This window comes from Bombus flavifrons, chromosome 7 (assembly GCF_040668555.2).
Source record: "Bombus flavifrons isolate JBK064 chromosome 7, iyBomFlav1_principal, whole genome shotgun sequence".
Classification (NCBI taxonomy): Eukaryota; Metazoa; Arthropoda; class Insecta; order Hymenoptera; family Apidae; genus Bombus; species Bombus flavifrons.
The window spans coordinates 11,299,855-11,316,320 of NC_138448.1; the positions used below are offsets into that span (position 1 = coordinate 11,299,855).

The window sequence follows — 16,466 nt, forward strand, 5'->3', positions numbered from 1 at the left end:
CAACTATTATACTTCGATAAGGAGGTAAACAATATAACGAGTACACTCGCAATACATAGATTTTAAATAATCGACTACGATAATTTACATTTATGCCTACGACGTGAAATCACATTTATCCATTTACTTATTTACTTACTTTTCATTTACTTTCTTATTTAATATTCGAATGGTGTCAAAATGTAGCAGTGATACTAGTACGTTCGAGATTGACTTAAATCTCCGCTGATATCTGCTATAATAGAAAACAAAGTAGAAGTACATACTTACATAGTACATGACAGAACATTCGTAATTTCACTGCTCATTTTAAAAATTTACTCCCGGGACAGAACAGATATAAAGGAGGTTACTACTCTCTATGAACAATCGTCACGCATTGCTATCTATATTGCTTATGTGATATTCTAAGTTGGCAAACGAAAGAAATATGAATCTCATTGGTTTTAACGAAAGAAGCCAACCTACTGCACAAAGATGGAAAGAAGTCCTTTGGAAGGAATGCTCGCTTCATTGGTTATTTTCGATATTCAACACAATTGTGAAGTTAAGTACGCATATTGATAGAAAGTATCACATATACGAACAGAACAATGTAGCATTGTGTGACGGTGAGCGATAGAGAGCAGTACCTCCCGCGCCAATCCACAAGACTTTTTCCATCTCTATGTTATACTCGGACACAACCATATAATCGGACCACATCTATTTTTATTATTGGATGAATATAGCAACATCCAAATACTTTATATAAAGTGTAAAATTACATTATAATAAATATAATTATAAATTTATATATACATATATCTTGTGCTTTATTCGTAGCTTTACTATTTAGGAATAAAAAAATAAATAAATGAAACTTATAATCTTCCAAATTCTTATTTATATACAATCTTTATTCCATTATGACATTTAACATTTCACAATCTTCATATTTTTACTTGGAGTTTGCGAATATAAGCGTTCGGATACTTTCGCGAGTCACTATGTGCGTGTAATATCGCATAGCTTTTCTCCGTGTTTAACGGCAATGACAAAATTGAAAACCGCGATCGAACGAAATTTACTATTACTGCCCTTTTTACAATTTAAGAATAATTGAAGACACAAGACAAAGATGAAATATCTTTTCAACGAGAAAAGATAAAAAGCACCGAATATAGAATTGTATGACTTTTCCCTCTCTTACCTCCCTTTATCTTAATCAAAGAAAAGGTGTTGAAGAAAGAAGAAACACAAGTACCATACAATCGGTTTATTCGTTTCATTGAACAATTTTCGTAATGTATTTACAGTAATAATACGTTCCTATTTATACGCAAGATGATTTCAACGACTATACAGTGTATATGTAAAATGTTTCGTTATGTAGCTACAAAAAGGAAAGAGAGATGATTACAAACTATACACATATTAAATTGTAGCAGACTTTAGTAGACTGTACTGTACTTAAAATAATACTCGAACGAGTGCATAAAATAAAAACAAGTGAAACCGAACGATAGGTATCCATCGCAGTATTGCATATATTACTTAACACAGTTTCGGAAAATGTGATAGTCGATACGTAATATTAAGAAAAACTAGATGCGATTTTTTTTTTTTAATATGTATAAAAATGTAATAAAAATATATATATTTTTTATATTATTTATCGATATTTCGCCAACGAATGAACTGGAGTGCGCGTACATCACTTAAAATCTAATCGGTCGGGATTTCGCGATATTGGAAAGTTGTTATTAAATTTCAAAAAAAACACAATTTCTTACGCGCCATGATATAATATAACATGAAGGCGATCATCCAAGAAATAAAATTGTACCAAGTGGAAGCAATAGCTAATAGAAGAACAACACCAGTGTCGGGCGGTTTGGAGCGAGCCCAGGTGGTGTCGTTCGGCTGTAAATAATCCATAAAATCAAAGATTGCTCCGCAGGAAAGTCTATTGTGAATAGCCTGTAGAAAGAAGGAAAAAATGAAATAATCGTGCAATAGAGATGGGTCGAAGACACGAAAGTGAAAAAAGGAACTCGATAGAGACTTTCATGCAAGGGTATTATCAAGACATACCTGGGCTTCGCGTCCAGTTGAACCTAAAGCTCGTATCAGCATAATCCTGTAATGCTCGCAACTTTTATGAAAACCATCGGTTACTAATATTGCGTGAGACAATGACAAACAGGAAAGTAATATCGCAAGACAGACAAAAGGCATCCATCTTTGGTACGGTGTTAGTCTTTGTCTGGGATTAATCTCTGCTCTTGATGGTTCGCTCATACCGAATTCTCTGCGAATGTGAAAATATAGTGATCCGGTTTCGAACAATACTATTGTGAGCAAATACGATTTTATTTGTTACATTCATATTAACGGATATCTAACAAATTTTATGCAAAATTGTGTAAAAATACGAAGAGTTCTACTCTCAATATGACCAATTTCAGTCCTCCTCCTAATCGTACCTGCTATCATCATCATTATTGTAGGTTCGTACAGGTACATTTAACTCCGTCTTCTTACAACTTCTGTATCCATGATATCCGGCAAGACATAAATCCAGTAGAATCGTCGGCACCAAGCCGTATACACCAAATTTGCAGATCTTTCCACTACCCCCCGCAAGAATACCGAAGGCGTTTTTAGAGTATAATACACAACCGCAATCGATGCTAACACAAACATCCAAAATCAATGTCCAGTATTGCCAAACGGTGGCTATGCAGATCATCGATGTCATCGATGTAACTACACTGGAAATATACAGCGCACTGAGAAATCGCTCAATTCCCTTTTGCATCATTTTATAAATGTATTTTCTCTCTTCTTCCTCTCACTACTTCTTCTTCTTCTATAGGAAACAAATGTTACCTAAGAATTAATATAGATATTGTATCAAATAACTTGATATTTCCCTCCTTCTTCGATTTTATCGTTTTAATCATTGTAATTCTGACTTGTATATAGATTATACGATTTTATTATTATTACTATATGTCTACATTGTGATTTGTGATTAATTTTCTTCGCTACTACTTGTTTGTGTTCATTATTTCTCATCATTATATCACGTACGTATACATATACCTGTACATGTATATATGTGTGTACGATTTTAATTTTAATCTTGATATTTATTGTTCAAATATTAGTCTTAAATAATGTAATATGATCGAAATCAGTATATGCATAATTATAGAATATTCTTTGATAAACCATATTCTCTTGCTCTTTTCGATTGATTTACAGTACGAGAAACTAAAATATATAAAACATACTGGCTATATCGAAAATCACAAATAATAAAAAATATGAAATATAAATTCGAAAAATTATTAAATAGTCGAATAAGAAAGAAACAGACAAATAGAAATAGAAGTAAGAATACTGCGAAAAAGAAAAAAGGACATTGATACGAAAGAAGAGAAGAGAATAACGTTCTGATGAAAAATGTAATATAACAAGGAAAACAAGGAACCTATACTATTAACCAACGATAGCAATTTTGTAAAACTAACATTTTCTGAAATTTCAATACAAACGCGCGGGTACAAATGTAAAGTGTTGTGTTAACGATTGGTTGTCTGTTCGTTAAAGTAAATATTTTCATAACTACTACCATTTCCTCTCGACTACTACTATTTCTATAATAATGATTCATCGACAATTTTTCAATGTTTACCTTAAACAATATGAAATAGAATAACGTTATCTAAACTTGTTCATTAATGTACGTGGTAATTAGCGTTTCTTGATAGACAAGCAAACGGAACAATCGAGTTACATATACTTTTAGTCCTGTTTTTATCATACAAATCAAGTAAAATTACGTAAAAATGAATGTTCGACGAATTAAAGAATATCTCGGAACAATTCATCCGATCCATGCAAATTCATGATTAAACTTGTTTATTGCAGTTTTTATACCATGCATGTGCTCCATCGATGTATTCGGTCATAATTATGCACCAAATGCACATCTACACCTATTTCTCAACAATGAGATATTTTTGTAGCGCGATGGAAGGAAATGTTTAGCATTATGTATTATACAATCCCTTACCCAAGTTTACTAAAGTTGATAATAGTTCAATGATGAAGCTTTTTGAAACGTTGTAGCACTTTATGAAAGAATATCTTTTTTTTTCTTTCTCTTAATAAGTTATTCAGTTCCAAAATATATTTTTCTAGTAAAATATTGCTTCCTTGCTGATGCGAACAACTTTGGCTAACATCGAAGCGTTCATGTGTCCATGAACATCGCGTGTTTCTTGTTCAAATAAGCCGTGAATTTTCACTAATACACTTATCGATGCAACGTCTATACGAACGTCAAAGATCGTACCGAGTAAAGATCAAATATTTACCTTTTATAATAAATGTTTGCGTCCCGTATAATATTTTTAACCGTCATTAGAGAAATGATCAATTCCAATGTGCAATAATGCAAATCGGGAAAACGAGTTAAATTTTTATTTCAGTTTTACTGTTCGTACTTTTATCGATTTTTTCATTATCAATCGAAACTCGTACGTCTATATTACATACACTACTAATGATACCATTTCTGTTGAGATAGTGATCAAATTTGAACTGATTTAGTAATTAACGAATAATTTGAACGATCGGTCGTTACTTTTCTCGATTTTTCTTTTTTCACTTAAATTTTTCTCTGTTTTTCGAGAATGGTTGAGAACATGAAGATAAACTTTGATAAGATTATCGTGCCTTACCGATATATGATAGTAATCCAGATGTCACATGTAAACTGTACAGTCTGTCGGTATTGCCGATATAAATCTAAAACTATATATATATATAGTTATATATATACACACACACTTATAATTTCTATATATACAAAACACATGCGCGCGCACACGTATACATATAACAGCTATGTTGCATTATATATTATATTATTTGTATTATAGATAAATGTTTATATTCTATAAAATTGTCCAACATGATTTTTTCTATGTACAAAACAAATCATTTTCGTTGTGCAAATTTCTAGTAGCTCAAAATCTTCTTCCTCATACTTCATTTAGATCTGTAAAAAAAAGTAAAGGAAAACGTGTGAGTAGGATATGCCCAATAACATTACGATTGTCTATGTTGTATTAATCGTGCAATACGTGTTATCAGGATACTTAAAATGGAACAATCTTATGAAGAATACTAATAGAATTTGTTTTATTCAATCAGTTTATTTTTTGCTTCCATTATTTCATCTCTGTTTTCTTTCCTTTCTTTCATTTAAATTCTTTTTTTTTTTACTTTTGATAAATTAACGAAAGGAAATTATATAATTTTCTAGAAAATAGAATATAATAAAAATCACTAATACAAATGCAATTTTGTGAAACTAAGATTAAAAAGGGCATAAGCACTTATTGCGAAAGCGATTATTATTGAAAGCGAACATAATTTATTTTCACTCTTATATATTCAGATGGATTGATATATTAAATAACAATTTCACTCAATGATACGATACAAAATTGAAGGACAATAAGTGTAGGATTACTTTTATATACGAAATTGGTACATGTTAAAATAAAGATATGGTTTAAAAGATATTGTTCGTAATTAATGTAATGAAAAACTGATTGTTTTCTGAATCACTAAAGCCATATAGTACTTGAACAAAGAGTACAAGGAATATAAGAACATATAAAGGTTTTTGCGATAAATATTTAAAAATATTTTGACAATATACTAAATGTATAAAACTTGAATGTTTTTGACCGAAACAGGAATGGTAAAATTGATCACCTTTGGCAATGTCCGTAAAAATATTGTTTTTATGTAATTTGTACCAATTACAGAATGTAAAATCTCATGTCATCTCCTTGTTAGTACTATTATAAAATTAAAATCTTTATAAGGAAAATATTCGGAATAGCCAGAGGTTTTGGTGTTACACACAGTCTTACGCCGGATTTACGTTGCGATGCCTCAATTCCTGTAAGACTTCCCGATTACTCCATAAGCAATATACAGATGCTATTGCCAGTCCTACACAACCACCTAATGCACATTTTTTCAAGCCAGCTGAAACAATTAATCAATAATTTGCACAAATTTGATAGATGAATCTTTTTAGCCACATAAATATTACTTAAATGAAACATACATGTAGATTTGAATAACATGCCTGTCCCAGTTGCTGCTGCTAAAGTATTCAAGGAATCATCCGTGCCTCTGGCCCAAGATAACAGCACACCAAATCCACTATACATTACAGACACTATTCCAAACGTGTTTGCTAACGATGAACCACTTTTCATAACATGGTTGATTAATCTACCAAGAAAAGAATTATATGCAATTTGTTGACATGTCATGGCACATATAATGTAAAACTACCTATGTTACTAATACTAAAAGAATATCAAAGTACATACTGAGTTCTTCTAAGCTTGCCAGTTTGATCAGCTAATGATGTTGCTTTAATTCCTCTATATAAACCAGTTGCACCGCCAATACCAGCTCCTATGATACATGCTGCACCAATCTGACTGAAAGCCAATTCAAATCTTCCTCTTCGTTTTGCAGCTCCCTCAGGAAATATGTATTCTGGTTGACTTGGAGGAAGATATGCAGGATCAAAGTTTAAATATGGACTAAGTGGTGCTAACCCTTGTTGCGACGTAACTGGTAAATATGATGTAACATATTATAAAACATCTCTGACTTTGATATTAATATGAAATGTCTAACTATACATATGACACTATACAAATTCTAAATAAAACAAATATTCTTCCAGTATTTTGTAAAATATTTTATTTATACATAATATTGAAATTATTGTTTTCTTTTAATATTCAATTGTTTATCTCCGATATAACAAATTTATAGCAACGGCTTTATTTTGAAAATACATCATGAGTATTTACATAAATTCTACACGTATGAACAGATATAAAATATTATAAAAATATATAATAAAGAAACGGCAGTACATATCGCCTCATACTATACATATATATGTACTTATATATTGAGGTTATACGATCATATTTAATTAATTATACTTGGCTTTGGATTTTACAATCTACATGTAAATTATGCCTCTCTAAGTAATATTAATATAATGCAATAACTACATTATTCGTGAATTGATAATGTACATGACTTTATTATTCAATGAATTATTAACTTTTAACTTACCTGGTATATTTAAATTACCATATTTTCCATTGTTTATTGTACTTTTAACATTCTCATCACGTAAATCTATCATTTTCGATGTTAGACCGGTTAAATTTTGGTTTACTCTATTACTTCGTAGACTTACGAATGGTCTGAGTTCGTGTTCGCACGTTTCTTCATAAAATTAGTTTAAACCGCGTACTATGAATATGTCGAGAATCATTTTCTGTAGGTCAAATGTAGTGATTAGAGATACCTATCGTAAAATATTACATATTTTCAGAAAGAGGGAGAAAAGAAGAGAGTGGAGTAACAATAAAAAATTGTCGGTATGTACCAAGCAAATATTTATGTAAAATAGCTAAATATGAATAGAAGAAAAGAACGATATTCATATTGTCTTCCTTTCTTTTATTTCGTTATCTTTATTTTTTCTTAACATAACAACACATTATGTATAATTAACTTGTTGTAATTATTATTATAATGTAGATAATAAGTTCAGAAATTTAAAACAACAACCATAAATATTATAAAAATTATTTATTATTACATATAGTGAGATTTTAATTTAATCGCTTATTTGTAATGAAATTATTTCTTGACAATCCTATTTTAAATAACCCTATCATACACATCAAACGTCATAAAAAATATTATTTGACGTATCCATGTTACGTGTAGAAAAATTAAAATAATCTTAAAATGTAGAAACATAAAAATTATGTGAAAAATATATAATTAAAGTCTCGTTGGTGTATGTGTGCGCATCACTTACGCTAAAAAACATCTGAACTATCAGTTGTCGATAATTGAAAATATAGGTGGTTGTAGAAATCTATTTAGATAATAACAATAAATAGACATTTAGATACAGAGTAATATGAAAAAAGAATATATATATATATATATATATATATATATATATAACTAAAAAGAATATATATATAACATGATATGCTTACGATATAAAATAAAACATAATTTTATTGAAATCTAACATACTTTGTTCCGACGACATACAATGCAAGTATTTAAATACGCGTGTAAGTTGTCAAATGAAAATTAAAAAGTTCCTAATTAGAGTCGAAATTGAAAGCAAGTTGATTGAATTTGGTCGGAATCGGAATAACGTAAAACGAGCATATCGATCCCTGTTTCTTCTTTCTGATACTTTTCTACTTCTATTTCTATGTAGATAGATATCAGCAATGTCGTGTTCTGTAAACCGAGCGAAAAAGTGGAGGGGAAAAGCATTAAAGACACAGGCGACCTCTGTTGTGGGAATGGTTGTGGGCGCGCATCAAACTATGCATTGCATTGCTGTTGAAAATGGCGTCAGGCTCGGAGGTGCCAGAATATTCGTCCCCAGCAAAACGACGAAAAGTTGACGGCATCGGTTACAACGGCGTCAGTTGCGTGAAACCTGATTTCCAAGATTGTCAGACGTCGCATGATACCCCCAATGAAGATCTCGAAGGTATTTTGATAAAAATATGGTCGATTCATTAATGAAATTTGCAAGATTGCAAGATGGCGGTTAAGAAGGCGTCCGCTTTTCTTCCGTGGTTATCGGTTCATTCGTAGTTGACTGAAGACAAGAGCCGCCATGACAGTTTCTATGTATGTCGCATATCTAACTTCGTAGTTCATTTTTCATTTTATCCAGTATATTATTGCGATGTTACTAAATTTTTATTTTGTAATCCAATAAAATTATTTGTTAATTAACTTGTTTCGAACTGCTCCCCCAACACATTCTTTATAGAAGTAATCGTAAGTGAAAATTTACTCGGTGAAAATAGAAAAACTAGTATCAGCGCGATATAAAGGTGTGTGCATAATAAGATGTATTCGACGAACGTTCACAGATGGCATGATAGACGATTTCATTATACACAATCCATGAACGATAGGTCGGTACGCGCTTTTCTATCCGATTTAACGGCATCCCGCCAATTTTTGAATATTTTCAAAATGATTTATTACCAATAGATTTCTATTTTCACTTGGATAAATACATCTGTTTCTACATTATTACGTTCGATAAATCGAGGAAATATGAAAAAGTTGGTTTTGTGAGTTTTACTTTTCCTATAACCGTAATTAATGCAGGAAAATAGAAAATTAAAGGAAATAATAAGGAAAAAGAAAATTGTTTTAATATTTTATTGCTTATGTAATAAAGAAATACATAGTTAATACTTTTACAGAAACATACGGTGGAGATAGTGGATTCAATGAATTAAGCGATGAGTCAAAATCAGCATCTATTTCACCAGATGCTACAAACTTAATGACAACTCCATCACGAATTGACTCAACTAGTGACGACACTGGTTGTCCGTAAGTTTCATTTATACATATATCATCCATTCTTTATTTACTTTGCTGTAATCGTTGAATTTTTACAAATCACAGCGAAAAGTAAATTACCTCTCCCCCTATGTAATATTCCAGAATTGACACAGCAGATGAGAAGGATGAAGTATCATCAACAGTTTCAAATTTATCTGATTTATCAGGACTCTCTGATTTTTCTGGTGAGGGTGATATTAATCATCAATGGAGAAATGCATCTTCATGGGTTCAGAAGCAAATGTTGATAGGTGCCGATCCTCGAGATCTTTTACATCATCTTCTCATGGATTCTACACAAATTCCAGAGCAGGTCGATGACCTGACTCTTTGGAAGGTGTGTAAAAGGAAACTATCTAATATTATCTAATAATATATTGTACATTGAAAGTTTCAATATCCATTTCTTATTACCCAATATTTTATTCGGATGTATTTCAGATTATAATAAATATGATGTCAGAACCACCACGTCGACAAAAATTGAAACATATAAATACTTTAACAGATGTTGTTAGATTGATACGTAATAGTAATAGAATAATAGTTCTAACTGGAGCAGGAGTAAGCGTTAGTTGTGGAATTCCTGATTTTAGAAGTAGAGACGGTATTTACTCGAGATTGGCACAAGATTTTCCAGATTTACCAGATCCACAGGTGATGCAACTATAAAATATGTTCTTTGATTTATCAATTTTATTTAGAAATTTCTTTCCTTCTACATTAATCGTCATTTGTCCCATTAGGCAATGTTTGACATTAACTATTTTGGTCAAGACCCAAGACCATTTTACAAGTTTGCACGAGAAATATATCCTGGACAATTTAAACCTAGTCCTTGTCATAGGTTCATAAAAATGCTTGACAAACAACAGAAACTTTTAAGAAATTACTCGCAAAATATTGATACGTTGGAGCAAGTGGCAGGCATTGTAAATGTTATCGAATGTCATGGTGAGTGACATATATATGTATATACACGTACATATACTACATACACACGCACATATTTACACATACTTCCAATCAAAAATTTGTTTCTCATTTTGGAATTAAATCGATTTTTTCACGATATTCAAGGTTCTTTTGCTACTGCATCGTGTACAAGGTGTAAATATCAAGTGAAAGCTGATGACATTAGAGAAGACATATTTTCCCAGAGAATACCATTGTGTCCAAAATGTCGAGTTAATACTTTGCCTCCCATTTCGGAAACTAATCTTAACGAAAATTATAAAGGTAATTATAAATATTAGACACTCTGATAACATTGACTGATGTTGTTATGTGATCTATGGTCATTTTGTAGTCTTTTATTGCTAATTTCTCTGTGGTGTGGAAAATTAGCTACCTAGTGATAGTTTTTGCTATTAGTCTTTCCTGTAGCGCGTCGCGAGTCGGTGGCCATGAGAGAACATTATCTACTCTTAACGGAATACGTCTTCGCTAAATGATGTTGCCATTTACTCTGATCTACGCATAAGTTGATACATCAATTGTAACTACGAGTAAAACCTTGGCTTGTTTATAAGCATATAAGGTAAACTTTTAAAAGTTGCATCAAGTTACCCGTGCGTGCTGTTTAGCCAGATTTGCGGGGTACAGTTTACGATACGCCGTTCAAACGTTTCTCAAACTAAAAAGATACGATCTGTGTTTACGATCGAGTAAAATACACAGCGCAATCTGCTACGGCTAACGGAAATGTTAGTAACAGGATAATTTTCATTATAAATTTTTATAATTTACAGATTTAGTGACACAGGGTATAATGAAACCAGACATTGTTTTCTTTGGCGAAGGACTTCCGGATGCTTTTCACGATGCGATGGCCAAAGATAAAGATGAATGTGATCTTTTAATTGTAATCGGATCGTCATTGAAGGTCCGACCAGTAGCATTAATACCTTCCTCCATTCCGTCTCATGTTCCACAAATTCTTATTAATCGTGAATCGTTGCCACATCTAAAGTTTGATGTTGAACTCTTAGGAGATGGCGACATTATTATAAATCAACTCTGCCACTTGTAAGTAACAAATATTAGCGATTTTGTGTGTGTGCGTGCGTGCGTGCGCGTGCGCAAAGAGGAATATTATATCATATATATATCTTTACATTTTTAAAGAATGGAGAGTAACTACAAAGAAGTATGCTGGAACGATACAATCCTTAAAGAAGCGACACAACTTTTGCCGATGCGTCACTTACCAGATGACACTTGGGAGCAAAGCCAAGATACTACGTCAAACACTGTATTGTCTCGAGATAGTATGGAGACTGATTTTAAATTGCACGACTCATGTTCTATTGAAAGTCAAGACAGTCTAATGGTTCATGATAATGTCGTAGAGCAATACGTGGAAAATATGAATGCGCGCGTTTCTCCCTTCTGCAATGACCACACAAATAGTATGGAAGACAAGTATAACCTTTTGGAGGAAAGTCCAAAGAGAAGATTAGGCGAGTCAAGTGTGGAAAGTAGTCCAAAAAGAATGAATTTTGGCAGCAATTGCATGTTAGATTTTAACTTGTGTTCTTCGAAGACAGAGAATACTTCAGAGAGTTCGATCGATTATAAATTTCATACTGTTTCTGTAGAATCTACGTCAAAGGATATCGGGAAAATTTACAGTTTAGAAGAGTGTCAAGTATTTCCAAGGATAATAGAAATCTCCTCGGAAAGTACATTATTAGATTCTACCTTAAAGCCACATCATTGCATCGAAAATAGAGCATCGTTAAAAATTAATAGCGATTACTCTACGATGGATCCTATTGAAATTGAAAAAATGAATTTTAAACCGAGACAAGCTTCTATCGATTCTGCATTAGACTCCGGTGTAGGTGATAGTTGTAACAGTGTAGACAGTCGAGAAGATAAAACTAACAAAGAAGAATTAAAAAATGGAAGATTGGATCGGCACTGTTGGCATTCTAAAGTACGAAAAAGTCTTGCCGTGAGATTACCAGGTATATATATATTTCTTCCTTCTATAATTGTATGAAAATTACAATATGTACATAAAAACAATTTTTACATTATATGTAAAAATATAAGTTGTACGTTGCAACTATTTCTTTTTACAGAAAATTCCTATTATCAGTTGACACCTGGAAAGTATATATTTCCTGGAGCAGAAGTGTATTCAGATCCTGAAGAGTATGATCATTGTTCACTTTTCATAAATTCCGAAAGTTCAGATAGCGATAGTGATTCTTCATCCGTGGAAGAAGAAGAGGAGGATGAAGGAGAGGAGGAGGAAGAAGAAGATGAAGAAGATGAGGATGAGGGGAAAGAAGAACAAGTGGATGATGGTGATGATGAGGTGGGTGAAGTGGAGAAGCCAGATTTAAAAAGAGAAGGCCACAAGGTAGTCGGGGCTAATAAGAAAAAGGATGAACGAAAAGAAATAGTGAAAGAATATGGGAAAGGAGAAACAAACGATAAAAGGGAGATGGATAAGGAAGGGGAGAAGGAAAAAAATCAACGAAAAGCAATGAAAAGGGAAGATGAAAGGAGAAGCATGAATAAGTTTCAAAACGAGAATATTTTAGAAGATTAAAGAAATGTAAGTTTGTTATTACTTGAGAATTAACACAGACCAGAGTGACAAATTGGAATTGGGAAAGAAAAAGAATATTAATGCAGAAGCTGATACTTAGCGTGACTGAAGATATAAAATGAACAACAGCAAATTACTCGTACAGTTATGTACATTACTTAGGGTAACTTGTATCTAAGCAGTAATGTTTCAATTCTTATTATCTTCATCAAACTTCCTAGTCTGATGAAGCAAACAATAAATAGTTGGAGAAAAGTGCAATTTTTACCGCATTACACGTGTACAAGCATAGTAAGTACACATACAAAAAGAAAAAAGAACGGGGATTTATAAATAAGACATATGTTTATCTTTCAATAAGATCTGTTAGTAATTTAGTACAGGCTGATTCTCTCGTTAGTTAACTCGATGATAGTAATGCCAATTATACCGTAAATCACATACTTTCGTTTTCGTTTTTCATGTATACATATTTTTGCACGCGCGTACGCACAGAAAAAGGGAGAAAGAGCTATTTCTGCCCTAGATGCTGACATAAGGTTGATACTGGCTTTTGATAACAGATGTAAGCCGACATGGCGTTATCACTGCGGTGGCATTGCCTCTGTATTAATTAACGAAAGTATCACCCTGTAAAGTAGTTTAACAGTTTCTTTAAGTAAACAGCGCTTTACTATCAACTAGTCACAGGACATTGGAAAATACTGTGATTCCTTGTTTTGTATTTACATCAAAAACGTAGCGCAATGATTTAAATTCTTTTCCTTATTAAGTATTAAATTTCTTTACAAACATATTTTTCAATATAAAAAGATCATCGATATTGATGATGCAACAAGATCTTCAAATATCTTACAGTTTTTTGATTTTCAAAATATCCAAACTAAATATTTTCAGAGAATTTAATAATTTGCATATAACTGACGGTTATGCTACAGTAATTCGCATTGTCACACACACGCACGCACGCACACACACATGCGCGCGCGCACACGCACACATACACGATAAATCATTGCGATAATTTTTGAATAAGCAATTAAAAATTTGTAAAAAGCCTTTAGAAAATGCAAAAGAAAGGTTGTGCAAATATACCTATAAAACAGAAGGACGAAAAACTGCGGTTTTACTAAATTGATTAAGAAAGTAAAACTATCCATGACTCATTCGCGATAGATACTATACTCTCTTTATATATATTCTAATATTCTTTCAACATTGTATATAATATTTGATATTATTTCTTCTATTTTTCTTTGTTTCTTTTGTTTTGTCGCATACTAATATTACAAGTTTGGGAACCAATATGTGAAAAGAATTTGATTCGGGGATATAATTCGTAAATGTCTTGTGAAGACAAAAAATAGATAATAGATATCCTGAATATTGTGCAATTGTAGAAGGATAAAGAAGATCTAGAACGTATTATGCGGTCTATTCTGGAGAAGGAAACAATGCGTACAATGAGTGTTGAATGCGATAAAACAATGCACATCAGTGTTTACTCATTGAAATAGAAATACAGAAGGATGTAGCTGTAAAGAATGAATTCTCTTCAATTTGGAATATGTTACAAATATATGCATTGTTACATGTGCAAAATTAGTTTTCGTGAAAAGTATTTAACTGGTCGTCTTAAGAGAAAGTTTAATAACAGACAATGAACAATTCCTTCTCTTAGTAAAAAGGAAACATAAGGGAAGAAAATTCCATGATAAATTAGTATTTGCTTTAACATTTGAACTATTTCTACTTATTACTATTATTTCGCTCTTACGATTTATATTATTATAACATGCTATTATCATTAAACATTTTGCTATTGCATCTACTGCGAAACTATCATTAGCAATTATTTATGTTCTGTAAATTATTATGTAAGTTAAGGAAATCGAAAGAATATCGTGTGTTAGATGTTCAAGAACTATGTATTTTTAAATACTTTATTTGATAATGTTTACGAATATACGAACAAAAAGTATTAATTATGTCACAAGACTTGTAGGAAAGAGTACATCGATATGTTTTGAAATAACATTGAATGAATGAATAATCGTATGCGTGTGTACACGCGCTTGTATGTATGTGTTGTATGTACAATTATAAAAAACATTTTCGAAAACTATAGGAAGGTGCTCTGTATATTGTAAAATTTTAGCGTTGGAAAGTAAGAAGGAGAGAAAGAAAGAAAGAAAGAAAACCGGTTAATGATGAAGATAAATACAGTCTAGAAATAGTTTTAAGTTTTAGCGATAAGTTTCTGATTAAATCCGAAGGCAAAATTAGTCTCAATGATGTCATACTGAATGTGTCTAGATTTGTTAGGTTTTGATTTTTTTTCATTGGAGCACGGGCGAATGTACAAAGCAATGTTGGATAGTTTTGGCATTGCGTGTTATTTTTATATGAAGAAAGAAATCAGTGAATGAATATGAACGAGAGAAAGAGAATGAGTAAGATAGAGAGAGATGATAGAATAGTAACAGAATTAAAAGAGAAAAATAATGAGAGAAAAATAATATGCGACGATATCCGAGAAATTGGATGTAATGAATGTAAATTACTTCTGTTATATGGATCATGTGATTGTAGAAGCATGCGTGTATGTATAGGCACAGTCGATGCCCTCTTGAAATGTATCGTCGCCATATTTATTAGGAAAGAACGAAATAATTATATGAAAATTTATTATACTTACTAGAGAGCAAAATAATTGTTTAAAAAAGCGTTATGCTTAAAGTCCAAGATACACGTATGTGCTTGTGTGGGTAGTTGGGCTCGCATATGCACATACGTGTGTATATAAGTGTATACATACTATATGTATACGAATATGTAAACGTGAATATGTGTGCGTGTAAATGAGAGGGAGAGGGAGAATGAGTGTATGTCCGTCACGAGTAGGAAACAAATGAGATTACTACACCACCAAGGATAATTCATGATTTGTTAAATACACTTTTAACATGTTGCATGAAGCTTTATTTTTTATTAGCGAAAAATATAAGGGTGTAATGGAGAATTTGTTGGAACATTGAACTTTGCTAAAACATCTTGAATAATTCAAATGAGAAAGTGTAGTCAGTTTTATAAAATTTATAGGATATATCTTCCGCTATGTACAAATAGCTTTATTTATCATTGTTTTCTAAATCGATACGCAAGAAGTATGAATTAGGAATTTTTTAAGCCTCCACCATTTGTCTTTATTTATTTAAAATTCACATAAATAAATAAATATATAGTAGGTAGGTAAGTTGATAAAGAGTAAATAAATACATAACTAAAGAGGATATGATTAGGTACATAAGTAGGTAGGTATGTAGGCAAATATTTTATAGATAGGTACACAAGCAAGTAAATAGATAGGGTAGGTAAA

The 16,466-nt window shown here is 31.7% G+C and overlaps 3 protein-coding genes across 9 annotated transcripts; 1 reads left to right on the forward strand and 2 right to left on the reverse strand.

The window, feature by feature from the left end:
* Positions 1-1,228: 1,228 nt before the first annotated feature.
* Positions 1,229-4,816, reverse strand: LOC138181804 (uncharacterized). 4 transcript variants are annotated; one of them, XM_069117056.1, is made up of 5 exons: positions 4,067-4,362; positions 3,686-3,983; positions 2,469-2,874; positions 2,077-2,293; positions 1,229-1,962 (listed from the first exon to the last, which is right to left on the reverse strand). In XM_069117056.1, exons 3-5 carry the CDS (start codon positions 2,804-2,806, stop codon positions 1,753-1,755), a joined length of 765 nt encoding a protein of 254 aa, XP_068973157.1. In that variant the 5' UTR covers positions 2,807-2,874; positions 3,686-3,983; positions 4,067-4,362; the 3' UTR covers positions 1,229-1,752. The 4 variants fall into 4 exon arrangements, with proteins under 4 accessions (XP_068973157.1, XP_068973155.1, XP_068973156.1 ...); XM_069117054.1 differs by lacking the exons at positions 3,686-3,983; positions 4,067-4,362 and adding an exon at positions 4,737-4,816; XM_069117055.1 differs by lacking the exons at positions 3,686-3,983; positions 4,067-4,362 and adding an exon at positions 4,371-4,730.
* Positions 4,817-4,939: 123 nt separating this feature from the next.
* On the reverse strand, positions 4,940-7,321 carry Tim23 (translocase of inner mitochondrial membrane 23). Of its 2 annotated transcripts, none has more exons than XM_069117059.1 (5): positions 7,183-7,321; positions 6,414-6,663; positions 6,143-6,312; positions 5,943-6,060; positions 4,940-5,056 (listed from the first exon to the last, which is right to left on the reverse strand). In XM_069117059.1, exons 1-5 carry the CDS (start codon positions 7,253-7,255, stop codon positions 5,047-5,049), a joined length of 621 nt encoding a protein of 206 aa, XP_068973160.1. In that variant the 5' UTR covers positions 7,256-7,321; the 3' UTR covers positions 4,940-5,046. The 2 variants fall into 2 exon arrangements, with proteins under 2 accessions (XP_068973160.1, XP_068973161.1); XM_069117060.1 differs by having other exon boundaries at positions 5,935-6,060.
* A 40-nt stretch (positions 7,322-7,361) lies between these two features.
* Sirt1 (Sirtuin 1) lies at positions 7,362-16,059 on the forward strand. Of its 3 annotated transcripts, none has more exons than XM_069117029.1 (10): positions 7,362-7,493; positions 8,363-8,644; positions 9,378-9,510; positions 9,625-9,859; positions 9,964-10,179; positions 10,269-10,476; positions 10,603-10,761; positions 11,274-11,550; positions 11,650-12,494; positions 12,612-16,059. In XM_069117029.1, the coding sequence occupies exons 2-10, from the start codon at positions 8,497-8,499 to the stop codon at positions 13,085-13,087; spliced, it is 2,697 nt and encodes an 898-aa protein (XP_068973130.1). In that variant the 5' UTR covers positions 7,362-7,493; positions 8,363-8,496; the 3' UTR covers positions 13,088-16,059. The 3 variants fall into 3 exon arrangements, with proteins under 3 accessions (XP_068973130.1, XP_068973131.1, XP_068973132.1); XM_069117030.1 differs by having other exon boundaries at positions 7,407-7,493; positions 8,367-8,644; XM_069117031.1 differs by lacking the exons at positions 7,362-7,493; positions 8,363-8,644 and adding an exon at positions 9,060-9,080.
* The last annotated feature ends 407 nt before the right edge of the window (positions 16,060-16,466 follow it).

Coding starts and splice junctions, on each gene's coding strand:
- Tim23 (XM_069117059.1), bottom strand. CDS start 7,255: ATGATAGATTTACGTGATGAGAATGTTAAAAGTACAATAAACAATGGA. Junction 6,313..6,413: donor GGCAAGCTTAGAAGAACTCA/GTATGTACTTTG, acceptor TTTTCTTGGTAG/ATTAATCAACCATGTTATGA. Junction 6,061..6,142: donor CATGTTATTCAAATCTACAT/GTATGTTTCATT, acceptor TAATTGTTTCAG/CTGGCTTGAAAAAATGTGCA.
- LOC138181804 (XM_069117054.1), bottom strand. CDS start 2,806: ATGATGCAAAAGGGAATTGAGCGATTTCTCAGTGCGCTGTATATTTCC. Junction 2,294..2,468: donor AATAATGATGATGATAGCAG/GTACGATTAGGA, acceptor TCACATTCGCAG/AGAATTCGGTATGAGCGAAC. Junction 1,963..2,076: donor CAACTGGACGCGAAGCCCAG/GTATGTCTTGAT, acceptor TTCTTTCTACAG/GCTATTCACAATAGACTTTC.
- Sirt1 (XM_069117029.1), top strand. CDS start 8,497: ATGGCGTCAGGCTCGGAGGTGCCAGAATATTCGTCCCCAGCAAAACGA. Junction 10,180..10,268: donor CAGATTTACCAGATCCACAG/GTGATGCAACTA, acceptor TTGTCCCATTAG/GCAATGTTTGACATTAACTA. Junction 10,762..11,273: donor TCTTAACGAAAATTATAAAG/GTAATTATAAAT, acceptor TATAATTTACAG/ATTTAGTGACACAGGGTATA.